At 63.9% G+C, this 15,009-nt stretch overlaps 1 protein-coding gene across 12 annotated transcripts in view; it reads right to left on the minus strand.

Moving 5' to 3' along the window:
* ARHGEF11 (Rho guanine nucleotide exchange factor 11) overlaps window positions 1-12,644 on the minus strand; it is a 28,597-nt gene extending 15,953 nt beyond the window's left edge. For 9 of the 12 annotated variants that reach the window (XM_063357318.1, XM_063357312.1, XM_063357317.1 and 6 more), the window contains exons 1-5: window positions 12,434-12,644; window positions 4,747-4,782; window positions 3,233-3,324; window positions 2,658-2,756; window positions 75-124 (exon numbers count right to left, since the gene is read on the minus strand). In XM_063357318.1, the coding sequence (XP_063213388.1) occupies window positions 75-124; window positions 2,658-2,756; window positions 3,233-3,324; window positions 4,747-4,782; window positions 12,434-12,465 (309 nt within the window). In that variant the 5' untranslated portion in view covers window positions 12,466-12,644. The remainder of the gene's footprint in view (window positions 1-74; window positions 125-2,657; window positions 2,757-3,232; window positions 3,325-4,746; window positions 4,783-12,433) is intronic. The other 3 variants (XM_063357321.1, XM_063357320.1, XM_063357314.1) reach the window with 1 other exon arrangement.
* Between the last annotated feature and the right edge of the window lie 2,365 nt (window positions 12,645-15,009).

The raw sequence follows: 15,009 nt of genomic DNA on the forward strand, positions 1-15,009 counted from the left end.
TGGCAGCAGCGGGGGGCGGGGGGAACGGGGCGTACGGCCCCGGCTGGAAAAGGATGATGGAGGGGGATGCTCACCTTGACTATGCGGTCCCCCTCCTGCACCCCGGCTCTCATGGCAGCCCCCCCTGCGACACAGGGAGGAGAGACAGGTGTCAGGAGGGCTGGAGGGGCAGCCGACGGAGCCAGGGATCCCCTCCCGCTGGCCCCAGATCATGGAATCACAGAACCACAGAACGTGTTGGGTTGGAAGGGACCTCTAAAGGGCATCCAGTCCAACCCCCCTGCAGTGAGCAGGGACATCTTCAACTAGATGAGGTCGCTCAGAGCCTCATCCAGCCTGGCCTTGGACGTCCCCAGGCATGGGGCCTCCACCCCCTCTCTGGGCAACCTGGGCCAGTGTCTCACCACCCTCAGTGGAAAGAACTTCTTCCTCATGGCTGATCTAAACCCACCCTGCTCTGCTTTAAACAATTGGCCCTCGCCCTGTCGCTCCATGCCCTTGCCAACAGCCCCTCCCCAGCTCTCCTGTAGGCCCCCTTCAGGGACTGGAAGGGGCTCCAAGGTCTCCCCGGAGCCTTCTCTTCTCCAGGCTGACCCCCCCAGCTCTCTCAGCCTGTCCCCACAGCAGAGGGGCTCCAGCCCTCCCAGCATCTTTGTGGCCTCCTCTGGCCCCGCTCCGACAGCTCCGTGTCCTTCTTGTGCTGAGGGCTCCAGAGCTGGACGCAGGACTCCAGGTGGGGTCTCACCAGAGCGGAGCAGAGGGGCAGAATCCCCTCCCTGGATCTGCTGCCCGCGCTGCTTTTGATGCAGCCCAGGATGCCCTTGGCCTTCTGGGCTGCGAGAGCACATCGTTGGCTCACGTCCATCCAGCTTTTCTTCCACCAGGACCCCCAAGTCCTTTTCCGCAGGGCTGCTCTCTATCACCTCATCCCCCAGCCTCTACTGATAACGAGGGTTGTCCCCAACCAGGTGTAGGACCTTGCACTTGGCCTTCTTGAACTTCGTAAGGTTTGCTCGGGCCCACCTCCCCAGCTCGTCCAGGTCCCTCTGGATGACATCCCGTCCCGCTGCCATGTCAACCGCACCACTCAGTGTCATCGGCAAACTTGCCGAGGGTGCCCTTGATCCCACTGTCTATGTCATTGATGAAGATGCTGAACAGCACCGGTCCCAGTACGGATCCCTGAGGGCCACCGCTTGTCACCCCTCTCCATCTGGACATCGAGCCATTGACCACCGCCCTCCAGATGCGACCATCCAGCCAGTTCCTTATCCACCGAACCGTCCACCCAGCAAATCCGGATCTCTCCAACTTAGAGAGAAGGATGTTGTGGGGGTCCGTGTCAAAGGCCTTGCAGAAGTCCAGATCGTCCTGTGCCATTCATCCCGCCAGGGTGGAGGACACGGGGACCACGGGGTACGTATTCCCCATGGGACGGGGCTGGTGACCAAGCCTTGGGTGCTTTACCCCAACACCCAGCGCACATTCAGCTCACGGCTCTTCCAAACAAGCCCTCCTTGGCTCTGCCAGCCGGATCCCAGCCTTTTCCATCCACCTGGGGATGGACGAGGGGGCCCCAACCTGTTCTCCCACCGCTGGGGTTGGCTCCGACACATCCGGAGAGCCACCGCGTGCCTGGATCCAAAGGCAGGAGCGGGGCCTGGGAAGAGCAGCGCTGCTCTGCCTCCTCTCCCCCTGCCTGCTCTTTAACAAAGCTCCCGAGGTTGGAACACATGAAATAATTCGCTTTTCCTAAAGCCAAAACCGAGAGGAAAATGTTTCCATTAGGTTCCACTCCAAGCCAAGGGCCTGAGACACGGCAGCGAGCTCCGAGAGTGGAAAGTACATCGGATTGTTTGGATTCTTTCGGCTTTTAATGCTCTGGTTATTGGCAAACGAAATGAGCCGGGAGAGGGGGAACAGGACTCCGGGCTGTCCTGCACCCGGGGACCTCGGACCTGTCCCCCCAGCCAGCCCCGGGGGTGGGAGGGACGATGCCGGGGCAGGGGGGGGGTGTCCCCAGGCAGCTCCGGTTGCAGGAGAGAAGCACTCCAGCGCTAACCTGCCCTTGAAACTACTCGCGGCGTTTTCCCTTTCCGATATTCTCATTTTTCCTGGCTTTGGGGCTAGAGGCCGGGGGGGGGGAACGGGGACACGGCAGGGCCGGGGGGGGGGGAAGGGGGAGGAGGTGGGAACATCCGCTGTAAAATAAGCAGCTCATTGTCTATTTAAATTGCCGCTCCCAGCCCTGCCACCCCGCAAAGTCATTATCCAGCAAAACCGGCGGCGTCTCCTGCAGCACAGCGCCAAGAGCAGCCGGCTGCTGGATCCCTGTTTACCCAGGGCCTACAAAAGGGAATTCCCTGCCCGCCGTCAGCAGCTCCCCGCCTTGTACGAGGAACGGGCAGAGCACGGCAGTTTTGGGGAGCTTCCCCAAAACACCCCCCCCCCCGCCCCCAGAAACACCTTCCTTCCCCCAGCAATCGTGTCCTGCCCATCCTGGCCACAGCGAGACCCCAAACCAGCAACGCTTCGGAAGGAAAACCCCTTTTGTCCCACGTTTTCTCCCGAGGGATGTGACTTTGAGTTGGGTGAGGGGGAGCCCCGAGGCATCTCCTGCCTCCCCCCCGGCCCCAGCCAGCGCCGACCCCTCTCACCTGGCCGCACCGACTGCACCAGGACGACGCGGTCCCCGCTGACGGTGAAGCCGAAGCCATGCTGGTCCTTCTGGATGATGACGCAGCGCTGGACCAGACCTGGGGAGGGAGAGGAGGGAAAAGCAGTGAAATTCCAAGCCTGGAGCGTCGGCTTGGCTTGTGGGGACCACCCCCCCTGCCGCTCTCGGTTTCAGGGACTGCATTCCCGAGCCAGAGCCCGGCACAGAGCCTCCGGAGCCAGCCACGCTGCAGCCAGAGCCCAAGGGCACGGCTAATCCATCCGCACCCTACGAACCCCTCGCGTGACGGTCCCCTTCTCCTGAAAACAGGGTGTCCCGGCGAGCCCGCGGAAGGTGGGAAGAGCAGCCGGAGCATCATCCCTGGCCCCGCTGGGCTGCCGAGGAAGGGTCCTGCCCTCCCTTTGGGTGCTGCGAAGGGGCACAGGAGCCCCATCCCCAAGGGCGCTGCAAGGACGGAGGCAGGTGGCAACATGCCACCAAGCTCCCGGGGCGGACAGGGCACTAAACGCAGCCCCGGAGCGTGAGAGAAGCGGAGGAGCGGGCAGGAAAACCTACCTGTGGTTTCGGAGGAGTCGGAGGGCTGGCGGTGGTGCCCGGGAGACCTGCGCTCTGAAGGGGAATCACCCAGGGAAGACAGGCTGCTTAACCTGCGAGGAGGAGGAGGAGAGGTCAGGGAGGGGCACGGCTGGACGGAGCCATCCTCCAGCCATGGTGGGACCAGGGATGGAGCCATCCTCCGGCTATACTGGGACTGGGGACGAAGCCATTCTCCAGCCATGGCTGGGATGGGGATGGAGCCATCCTCCGGCCATGGTGGAACCAGGGATGGAGCCATCCTCCAGCCACAGCTGGGACCAAGTACGGAGCCATCCTCCAGCCACGGTTGGACCAGGGATGGAGTCATCCTCCAGCCATGGTGGGACCGGGGACAAAGCCATCCTCTGTCCACAGCTGGGACCGGGGATGAAGCCATCCTCTGGCCACGGCTGGGATCAGGGATGAAGCCACCCTCCAGCCATGGCTCCTCAGGCTCGGGAAAACCAAACACACAGAGCTGGATGGCGATGACAGCCCGCACGGGTGGGTGCTGCCCGTCCCTCCAGTTGCCTGTCCCCAAACCGCCTTGGGAAAAGGCTCCTCTCCCGTCACCACCACAGAGCTCCAGGGAGAGCCCAAGGAGAGCCCCCGCTCGGGGCCAGCACCCCGAGGTCTCGCATTTGCCGTCGGGGAGGAGCGACGGGGGCTGCCCGGGGCTCGGGGAGAGCAGGGAAGGCGTCGGGCGAGGGGAGAGATGCATCATGCAGCGCAGACGGCGGCAGGTCTTTCCCAGGCTGCGATGGGGCTGATGGAAGGAGGGACACGAAGCAGCCAAGGATGGGTGAGAGAGGGACAGACGGACAGATATTTAACGGTCCTGCCCTCGCCGGTGCTGCAGCAAGGCTGTGGATGCTGGACGGGCACATGGGCTGGGGCTTTCTGTGCATCGAAGGGGCAGCAGCACATCCCCTCGCTGCCGCGCTGGAAGGACGGCGATAGGAAGCTGGGGGGGACGGACTCGTCCGCGCAGCTCTTTTGAGCCCCAGCGTTAATTCTCCAGCCAACGGGGGTGTGGAGAAGCCAAGGCTGGGCTGCCGTCCCTGCTGACACTGCTGCAACAAGGCGGTGCCGGCAGGCTCGGTGTGCAGGCAGGAGACCCACAAGCTGCGGCCGGAGGGAACGGCATCCCAGAGCAGCCCCCAGCCTTCACCCCTCCCTTGGGAAGCCTGGCTCTGCCTCCAAACCCAGCTCCAGCCACAAAAGGAGGGCCCTGGAGCGCTGCCTCCCCTTCCCTGAGCCCCTCCAGGATCCCAGGCCATGCCAGGGATGAAATCCCAGGGACGAAAGCCCGGCTCCGCTGTCCTGTCTCTCCTCCTCCCAACCGAATCACCCATCGGGGCAGGAACGGAGCGGGGTCGGAAAGCAACGGGAAGAGTGAGAAAATGAAGGTGCTCCCAGCTGGAAGGTCTCGGCCACCTGAAGCGAGGGTGCGGGATGAGAGCAGGAGCGGCCCCGTCCCCGACCCCGCTTACCTGGGCAGGTGAGGCTGCCTCTTGCTGCCCGCTCGGCTGCCGGGGAGGACAGAGACAGGGGTGAGAGGTGGCCCAAGGGACAGCCGGAGGACAGGGGTGCGGGGAGAGGAAGTGGGGAAAGAGGAGACGAACAGATCCAGAGGCAGAGGTGGGAGAGAGAGCGCAGCGACGGCGTGCTTACACCCCTTGGGGAGGGCGGCGGGACCCAAAAACACCTCCCTCTGCCCGGCACGGCCTCGCAGCGCCCACCGGGGTTTGGGACAGGATTCACTTCTGGGGGGGAAAATCCTCCTTCCAGTTTCTCACCCTCCTCGGGATGATGGGGAAGGGGAGGCATCGCTCCTCGGCCTCGTCCCTCGGGCAGGGGGGCTGCTTGGAGGCAGGCTGGGGCAAGCCCGTGGGCAAGCATCCCCCCTGCCCCCACCAAGCCCCCACTTGCCTAAAATAACATCCACAGCGAAGCCAGCCCGGTCTCACTGCAGGACCATGAAGCCGGGAAGACTCTCAGCCCTCCACGATGGGGCTGAGCAAGAGGGTCTCCCCCCAAAAAACACCCCAAAGTCGGAGCCCGCAGCAGCGTAAACTCCACAGCCCCGGCTTCCGAGGCGCAACAGCTTCCCAGCTCCTTCCCCGCTCCGAATATTAGGAAACACCTCATTTAGGGTAGCCTGGACGATTTAATCCAGACCTGACCTGCGCAACCAAGCTCTGCTAAGGCACGTGGAAGACACGGAGGAGATTCGAGACAGCCAGCAGGGCTTCACCAGGGGCAAGTCCCGCCTGACCAACCTGGTGGCCTTCTACAACGGAGTGACTGCGTCAGCGGACAAGGAGAGAGCTACGGACATCATCTGCCTGGACTTCCACAAGGCCTTTGACATGGTCCCCCACAACATCCTTCTCTCTAAGTTGGAGAGATCCGGATTTGATGGGTGGACGGTTCGGTGGATAAGGAACTGGCTGGATGGTCGCATCCGGAGGGCGGTGGTCAATGGCTCGATGTCCAGATGGAGAGGGGTGACAAGCGGTGGCCCTCAGGGATCCGTACTGGGACCGGTGCTGTTCAGCATCTTCATCAATGACATAGACAGTGGGATCAAGGGCACCCTCGGCAAGTTTGCCGACGACACTGAGTGGTGCGGTTGACATGGCAGCGGGACGGGATGTCATCCAGAGGGACCTGGACGAGCTGGGGAGGTGGGCCCGAGCAAACCTTACGAAGTTCAAGAAGGCCAAGTGCAAGGTCCTACACCTGGGGGGGGACAACCCTCGTTATCAGTAGAGGCTGGGGGATGAGGTGATAGAGAGCAGCCCTGCGGAAAAGGACTTGGGGGTCCTGGTGGAAGAAAAGCTGGATGGACGTGAGCCAACGATGTGCTCTCGCAGCCCAGAAGGCCAAGCGCATCCTGGGCTGCATCAAAAGCAGCGTGAGCAGCAGATCCAGGGAGGGGATTCTGCCCCTCTGCTCCGCTCTGGTGAGACCCCACCTGGAGTCCTGCGTCCAGCTCTGGAGCCCTCAGCACAAGAAGGACACGGAGCTGTCGGAGCGGGGCCAGAGGAGGCCACAAAGATGATCCGAGGGCTGGAGCCCCTCTGCTGGGAGGACAGGCTGAGAGAGCTGGGGGGGTTCAGCCTGGAGAAGAGAAGGCTCCGCGGAGACCTTGGAGCCCCTTCCAGTCCCTGAAGGGGGCCTACAGGAGAGCTGGGGAGGGGCTGTTTGCAAGGGCATGGAGCGACAGGGCGAGGGCCAATGGTTTAAAGCAGAGCAGGGTGGGTTTAGATCAGCCATGAGGAAGAAGTTCTTTCCACTGAGGGTGGTGAGACACTGGCCCAGGTTGCCCAGAGAGGGGGTGGAGGCCCCATGCCTGGGGACATCCAAGGCCAGGCTGGATGAGGCTCTGAGCGACCTGATCTAGTTGAAGACGTCCCTGCTGACTGCAGGGGGGTTGGACTGGATGCCCTTTAGAGGTCCCTTCCAACCCAACGCGTTCTGTGGTTCTGTGATTCTATACCTGTTACGCCACAGCCTCTGATTTGCCCCACTACGACCCTGGCTCGCCCAAGTGGGAGATAAACCAGCACCTCGGCACGAAGGAGCCCAGGCACGGTCAGACACAGCCGAAGCATCCCCAGGAGCTGGGGACAGTGGTGGGACCGGGTCCCCCCGCACCCTTTCAGAGGCAATCCAGGATGGGGACCAGCACCTTTGTGGGTGGAAGGGGTAGGCGCAGGATTAACCCCAGCGGGATTAGCCGGCAGGGTGCTGGGGCCAGGTCAGACCTGCCGCTTATCCGGGCCACGGAAGGATCGGCTCCTCTCTGCGCATCGCCCCGGATGCCGGGATTTAAGGCGCTGCTGCCCAGCGGGACGGTCGTTAAGCCTCTTCGTTAGGGGAAGAAAGCTCCTCGGTGCTCCATGGGTGCCAGGACCACGCGCAGCCGAGCCCCGAGCCCGACCAGGAGCCCCCCAGTCCCATACCAGTCCCACACCAGGAGATGCCAACGCTGTGCCCGGAGCCCGTTTCCATCCCGCTGGAAGGAGCCGGGCCAGCGCTGGCTTATTGCCGTCTAAAAGAGTAGTTTAATTCGGCTTTGCGTAAGCTCCTTCCTAATTGACTTACGGAGAGCCAAAAGATGCCATTTTAAACCAAACGCCACCAGCTCCACGGAGACCTGACCCCGGCACCTGCTTCCACTGGGGGAAGCTCCTTTCGGTGCCCTGAAAGACCGGCCCTCCGGTTTTCCCAAAAATTGTTAATTCCAGAGATTGCACAACGCCCAAATCCTGCAACCACCCTCGACTCACCCAGTCCCAGCCCCGGTGCCGGTCTACGAACCGGCACCTGCAACCGCATCCGATGCGTTACCCTCACTTTCTGCTCTGAGGTTATTTCACCCGATTTTGGGTACTTTCAGTTAAATCGCAGCTATTCGCTTGCCACGAACACGCAATGGGGGCAGGACGGAAGAGGGCAGCGGGGCACGCCGGGCAGCCTGGCGAGAGGCGCCCGGACGGGCACGGCCGAGAGGAAAAAAGAAGGAAAACCAAGAAGGAAAAGGGCAAAGCACAGCACAGGCGCCGCCACCTCGGGAGCCCACACGGAGCAAACGCCGCAATTAAAAGATTAAGAGAGGAACAGGCTCAAATCCTCAAAGCGGGTCAGCCTCCAGCCGCAGCTTTGCAAAACTCCGAGGCCGGGAGGTTGGTTTTTTTCCCCTTCCCAGGTTTCCAAACGGCTGGTCCCCACGATCCCAGCTCCGGGGAAAAGTTTTACGAACAGCCGGAGCCCGCACCGGCATCCCTGAAAAGCCGCTGCCTTTCGAGCGGAGGCAGGAGGCAGGTGGGGCCGTCAGGAGGAAAAGTTGCAAAAAAAATAAAACAAACAAACCAAAAAAAAGACACATATATGGAAAAAAAGAGGAGGAAAAAACCTCAAACCACCCCACAACTCGCGAAGAGTCATTGCTTCCACCGCAGCCCGAGGATACGCTCGGCGTCGCCGGGAGCGCCGGGATCACCCACCATCTCCCGCGCCAAACCCCGGCACTCTGCCGGGCCGCCGCCGGCCGCACGTATTCTGGGGACAGGAAGGAAGGAAGGAATTTCAGCTTAAAAAAAAAAAAAAAAAAATAAAAAAAGAAAATCAAAATGATTCAGCTTCCTCCCCTCCCCGCCGAGGGAAAACGCGTCGGACCCGGCCGCGTCCAGCCCCGATGCTGCTCTCGCTGGAGCCGCTCCAGCCTCCCAGCGGAAAAGCGGCCGTGCTGAGGATGCGCATCTCCCGGGGATGGCTCTCCGCGGCCCCCCCGGGAATGCCGGCTGCTTCTCCGGAGGGGTCGGAGGCTCCCGCTCGCCCGCCGACCCACGGTGACGCATGGGGGAAGCTCGTAATGACGCGTCTGCCTCTCGGTCCGCACGGCGAGGCAGATTTAAACCTTGCTGGGGTGCTGCTAGCCAAGGAAAGGGGGGCGGGGGGGCGGAGGAAAAAGGCATAAAATAATTTCTCAACATTTTTGGCCGCCTGCAAACACCCTCGCGATGACACAACCCCCCCGTCCCAGAGGAGATCTGGGGTTTTTTTCCCTCATTTTTTCCCCCCAAAAGAGCGTCTTCACCAGCGTTTCCGACTCCCAGCCGGCAGAGCACGTCGGAGCCCGCCCCACGCGCGGGACGAGGGCAACCCCACGGCGACTTTCGGCCAGTGTTGGCCCAAAAGCCCCGCCGCCTGCGTCCCCGCCATGCCGGGGAGGGGGGAGGATTGGCGGGCTGCCACCCAGCTCCTCCTTCGCCAGGACGCTGCCAAACCCAGGGCTTCGGCGACGCCGGGAGCCGACGCGTCCCCGTGGCACGCGGGCTCCGTGCCACCGCCAAAGCCACCCTGCAGCTGCCGCCCGCAAATCCACGGGGCTGGAGTCATCCCGGATCCATCCGGGGTTTACGCAGCAAAGCTTTTCCCTTCTCTCTCTGTCTCTCTCTGCTTATTATTTTTTTTTTTTTTTATTTTCCAAAGGGAGAAAAGCAAAGCAAAGCCTCAGCCCTCGGGAGGCGGCTGGTGGCAAACTGCGTTTTGCGAAGCGGATGCCAAAAGTCCCGCGTACGCGCCGCGGCAAACCGAATTTAAATCCCCGGATTCCCCCCCGCAACTTTCTCGCAGCAGCCCGGGGGATTCTGCAAAAGCTTTGTTTAAATTAAGGCTTTTAATTAAACGGAGGGAAAGGCAAAAAATTAACACGAGGAGCACCGGCAGCCCTGGTTGTTTCATGGCGCGGCCGCCTCCGTTCCCCAACGTTCCTAATCGTCCGTGTGCTGCGGATTTTTGCAATGCCAATTCCCCACGGGGGGGAGGAACGGCGGCTGAGCGCGGGGACAGCTGCGATTTTCGGGCGGTTACGCAAAAAAAAAAACCCGCTTGTGTTTCGCAGTCGCGGTGCTCTCCCGCACCCCATCTCTCCCGAAACGGCCCCGCCGGCAGCACCTACAAGGGGAAAGGGAGACCCCCAACAACGCCAGCCCCACTCCCGGAGCCGTGGGATCTCCCCAGCAGGATTAGACCCCGAAAAGAGATGGAAAATGGAGTGCTTGCGCCCAGCAAGAACTGGGGAAGAGCCGCGGGAGCCAAGGCGGGAGGCGAGGAAGGGGTGAGCGAAGTATTTACGTCTTAATTAGACGATGTTTGCATTGACGGAGGGAACCCGGCGGAGAAAAGCGGAACCGGGATCCCAACTGAGACGGGAAGAAGATGCGGCTCAGCCGCAGCGCCAGGGGCCCGGTTTTTCCGGGAACGCCGGCGGCGCGCGGAGCAGGACGGGGCGAACGGCTGGGAATCCGCTCCCGAGCAATCCCCGCGCCCAGCGGTGTAATCATTAACATCATTAACGGTGCCACTCGTCTCCTGGAAAACACAGACCGGCGGATCTGGTTTGGCCGGCACCGATGGCGGCGCTTTCGTGGTGCGAGATCTCGTCGCAGCGAGTGAGATAGGGAATAACCTACCCCCAAGGGATGGGGTTTTTTTCCCCTCCCACCCCGACTGATTTTCCTCCGAAATAAAATCCGCGCAGCCCGGAGCGGGGAATATCGCGCCTTTTTCCAGCGGGGCCGCCCTCGGAATGTTCTCCTCTGGCCTGGCCTCCCCGTGGGCTCCTTCTGCGATGGAAGCCCTGGCGATACATGAGGTTAGAGAGCGGCGACTTAAATCCTCGATGCGCGGCTCCCTCCGCGCCTCCTCCCCACCGCAGGAGGAAGAACTCTACTGGTTTGCACTGGTGTGCCTCTCCAGGGCATCGGGGACCGCCATCGTTGGCTTGGTGGCAGCAGGAGGGCGGGGGCTGCTGGGGTGGGTTTTTTTTAGGCGGGGAGGGGGGGAAATCTTCACGTTCACCCATTTTCCGGTGGTTTTTGTGGCTGGGGAGCCACGCCACCCCCGGGCGACAAGCGGCTGCCGCCTCGGCCGGGGCACTTGAGGCGCCTGACCTTAAAGAGCGGAGGAGACGGCGGCTATTTAAAGAGCGGAGAGAAGCCTTAAGCCCCGGAATGACGCCCCGCGGCTTCCCGAGGTGGGGAAGTCGGGCTCGGGGATTCGATCCTGCCCCTTCCCTGCCTGGAAAATCCAGCAGCTCCTTAATTCCTGGTCCAGTGGGGCCGGCTGCGAACAGGTCGCTGGCCTCCTGGCCGGTTTCTCCGTCTAATTGAAGAGTTACAGCGAGGGAAAAACGCGGCGATTTTGCGCTCCAGCTTCGCCCTCTGCTTCGCACGTGCGCTTTCTCCCCGCCCCCCCCAAAAAAAATCAGGAGAAAGGCGCTCCGAAAAACGGGAGAAATCCACGCAAATGGCGAAGGAAGTGGGAATACGCCGCCGGCCCTGCCAATGGACGCACCAAACCACCTTTTTCGGCACAGTGTGCCGACGCGCCGGGAACCCACGTCGAGCATCTTCAGGGGATGTCCCCGAAGGGGACGTCATCGGCCAGGGACGTCCCCAGCCCATGCGGCACCGCAGCCGCGTCCCCCCGTCCCCGACACCCCCGGACCCGCTTCTTTCTTCCTGGGATGTGAAAATAAAACCTTGTTTTGGGCACAAACGGGCAAGATCCACGTGGAACAGACGTTGTGGCGTGGACCGAGGGTCCCGGCCGTGCCGGGGACACCGGGAAGCTCCTCACGCCCAGGCGGGGAAATCACAATCTCCTCAAGTCACCCCAAAATCAAATGGTTTGGGGTTTGTTTGTGGAGTTTTTGTTTCTTTTTTGGGGGGGGGGGGGGGCTTTTTCCACCGGCTCGCCATGCCGGTCTGCATGGAGCGAGGTGCCCGTTTCCATCTCGGATCTCCGTCTTCCCGAGGTGGCGGCGGGGGGGAAGACACTGCCGACCTGCCACCACGCTGTCTGGGGACGACGAGGGACACACACACACACCAGTGGGACCCCCCCCAAACACTTGCCGCCCCCCCCCCCCCCCCCATTTCCCGGGCCAGAAGGCGACCACGTCCCGCTGGGGTTTAATTAGCTTAATCGCCCCGTGAGGAACCGAGGATAAGACGCCCCATTTCACCCCAACATCCCCCCCCCCCCCAAAAAAAAAACCCAACACCCCACCTGAAAGAATTCAGCTTAAAATTGAGGCTGTTTGGGGTCAAACTGAGACTATTTGGGGCAAACTGGGGCTATTTGGGGCAAATTGAGACTATATGGGGCAAACGCTGGTGCTATCTGGGGCAAAGTGGGGCTATTTGGGGCAAACTGAGGCTATTTGGGGGCAAAGTGGGGCTATCTGGGGGCAAAGTGGGGCTATCTGGGGCAAAACGCTCCCCTGCGCCGGCGGGGGTGGGGGGTGGGAAGGGATTTAAGAGCAAACCCGGCTGTTTCCCCATTTCTCATGTTGCCTTTTTCCCCACCGGGCTGGTTTTGGGGCATTTTTTTTGGGGGGGGGGGGGGCGGACACCCACCCACCCCATAAGCAAGGCCCGGGCATTGCGGGGCGGGGGGACACACACACACCAGGCCCACCACGGAGGACGGGATCCCCCCCCACCACCACCGCCACTTCCAGCCGCCCCAAAACACTGAGTTTTCCCCCCAAAACGCCGCTTTTTCAGCAGGGGGATGGAGGAGGGGGTTGGTCCAAGCACCGCAGCCCCCCGGTGTCCCCGTGTCCCCCCCCTACCCCCCCCGGTGTCCCCCCCCACCTACCTGTCGAGGGCCTGCGGAGGCCTCACGCTCATGGTGCCTCGCCCGCGGCCCCTCGGCGGTCAGGGCGCGGGGAGCCGCCGCCCCGCTCCGGCCGCCACCATCCCCGCAGCCCGGCGGCGGCCTGGGCGGCCTCGGCGGGGCCCGGCCCCGCTCCCGGCGTCCGATCCCCGGGCCCGGCTCCGGCGGCGGCGGCGGCGGCGGCGGCGCGGCCCCCCCCCCGGCCCCGGCCCCGGCCCCGACCCGCCCGGCGGCGCTGGGGGCCGGGCCGAGGGAGAGGCCTACGCCCGCTCCCAATCCCCGGGCTCGCCCGGCCCCCGCCGCCGCCGCCGAGGGGGCAGCGCCGGCGGGGGAGGAGGGGACGGGGGGGGGGAAGGACGGCGGGGGAAGGGACACACACACACGGGGGAAGGGACACACACACACACACACACACACACACACACACACACGCGCGGGGACGGCGTGGGGATGGGGGGGGCCCGCGGAGGCGGCAGAGATTGGGGGGGAGATTGGGGGGGGGACACACGGGGACACCTGGGTGTGGGGGAAGCACGGGGGGACGGCAGAGATTGGGGGGCACATGGGGATAGTCGGGTGGGGGGGGGACACGCGGGGGGACAGTGTGGGTGTGGGGGACCCACGGGGAGAGTCGGGTGGGGAGGACTCATGGGGACGGCAGAGATTCGGGGGGGCACACGGGGACACCTGGGTGTGGGGGACACGGGGGGGGACAGTGTGGGTATGGGGGGCACGGGGGGACAGTCGTGTGGGGGGACCCATGGGGATGGCAGAGATTGGGGGGACACACGGGGACAGTTGGGTGCAGCGGACGCTGGGGATGGCAGAAATTGGTGGGGCACACGGGGACACGTGGGGGGACAGTGTGGGTGTGGGGGACCCACGGGGAGAGTCGGGTGGGGGGGACCCATGGGGAGACCTGGGTGTGGGGGACAGACAGGGGAAACCTGGGTGTGGGGGACCCATGGGGACGGCAGAGATTGGGGGGGCACATGAGGACACCTGGGTCTGGGGGACACACGGGGGGACAGCATGGGCATGGGGGACCCATAGGGAGAGTCGGGTGAGGGGACCCACAGGGACGGCAGAGATGGGGGGGGGGACCCATGCGGAGACCTGGGTTTGGGGGGCCCGTGGGGATGGCAGAGAGCGGGGGGGACCCATGGGGAGAGCGTGGATATGGGGGACCCGGGGGGAGACCAGGGTCTGGGGGACCCACGGGGATGGCAGAGATTGGGGGGACCCATGGGGACACCTGGGTGGGGGGGCCACAGGGGGGGACCTGGGTTTGGGGGGGCCATGGGGAGAGTCGGGTGCGGGGGGGACGACCCTGGGGTCACCTGGGTGTGGGGGACACATGGGGGGACAGCGTGGATATGGGGGACCCACAGGGATGGCAGAGACTGGGGGGGGGGACCCACAGGGACACCTGGGTGGGGGGGACACGGGGGGGACGGCATGGATAGGGGGGACCCATGGGGACAGCGTGGTTTGGGAGGACCCCCAGCCCCAGCCCGGTATGGGGGTCCCCACATATGGGGTGACCCATAGACAGAGGTACGGGGGTCCCACCCGCCGCCCAGGTGTGGGGGGGGGCCCTCAGCCGCAGCAGGGGGGGGACACGCAAGGCCTCGGAGGGGACGTGGGGGCTCACCCCACCTCCCCCATGATAAGCCCCCCCCCCCCAAACCCCCGCCACCCCCGGAACCCCCGCGGGTGCCCTTTGCCGTGAGGGGGGGGCACAGAGGGGGTCCCCAAAAAGCAGAGCGAGGCGCTTTCCCCCCCCATCCCCTTTCCCCCCGCCCCCGCAGATTTCCCAGGGCAGAAAACATGGAAAAGTGAAAATGAAAATGAGCCGTTTTCCGGGAATCCCTGGGAGCGAGAGGCAGCCCCCGCCTCGGCCCCCCCCCACCCACCCCGCACCCCAAATCCCGCACCCCGACCCCCACATCACCCCCCCGGGGGTCAAATCAACCTTTGGGGGGGGGGAGGGAGTTCAGTCCGTCCTGCCTGCGTACCCCCCGCGCTGTGTCCCCCCCAAATCCCGTTTGCACGTCCCCCGGTGGGGGGGGGATGTCATGGACGTGGCCTCCCCCCACGGTGACGGTGGCTTTGGGGGTGCCACCGGGTCTGGGGGTGCCACCGGGTCTGGGGGTGTCAACCAGGGCGAGAATTTTGGCAAACTGGTTTATTATGGCGGGGGGGGACGACACACACACTGGTTCCTGCCCTTCGTACAGGCAGGGACCCAGTGGCCGGGGAGGGGGGGGGACACCCCAGGGGGGACACCCGATGGCGGGGGGCTGCGCTGGGGGCGTCAGTCATGTCCTGGGGTGCTGCCGGCTTGGGAGGGGGGGGGACACAGCCATGACACCCCCTTGTCCCCCCCCCACTCAATGCACAGCCCACCCTAGGGCGGCTGGAGGGACCAGCTGGGGGGGGCCTGGTGGGGCGGGGGGGTGGGAGGGAAGGTGCTGGCTGGGGGCACCCCACTTTTGCCCGCCCCCCCCCCCCCCCCCCATCCTGTCCTTGAGCTCTGGCTTCTTGAGCTCTGGCCT

The sequence above is a fragment of the Chroicocephalus ridibundus genome, chromosome 21, assembly GCF_963924245.1.
Source record: "Chroicocephalus ridibundus chromosome 21, bChrRid1.1, whole genome shotgun sequence".
Lineage (NCBI taxonomy): Eukaryota > Metazoa > Chordata > Aves > Charadriiformes > Laridae > Chroicocephalus > Chroicocephalus ridibundus.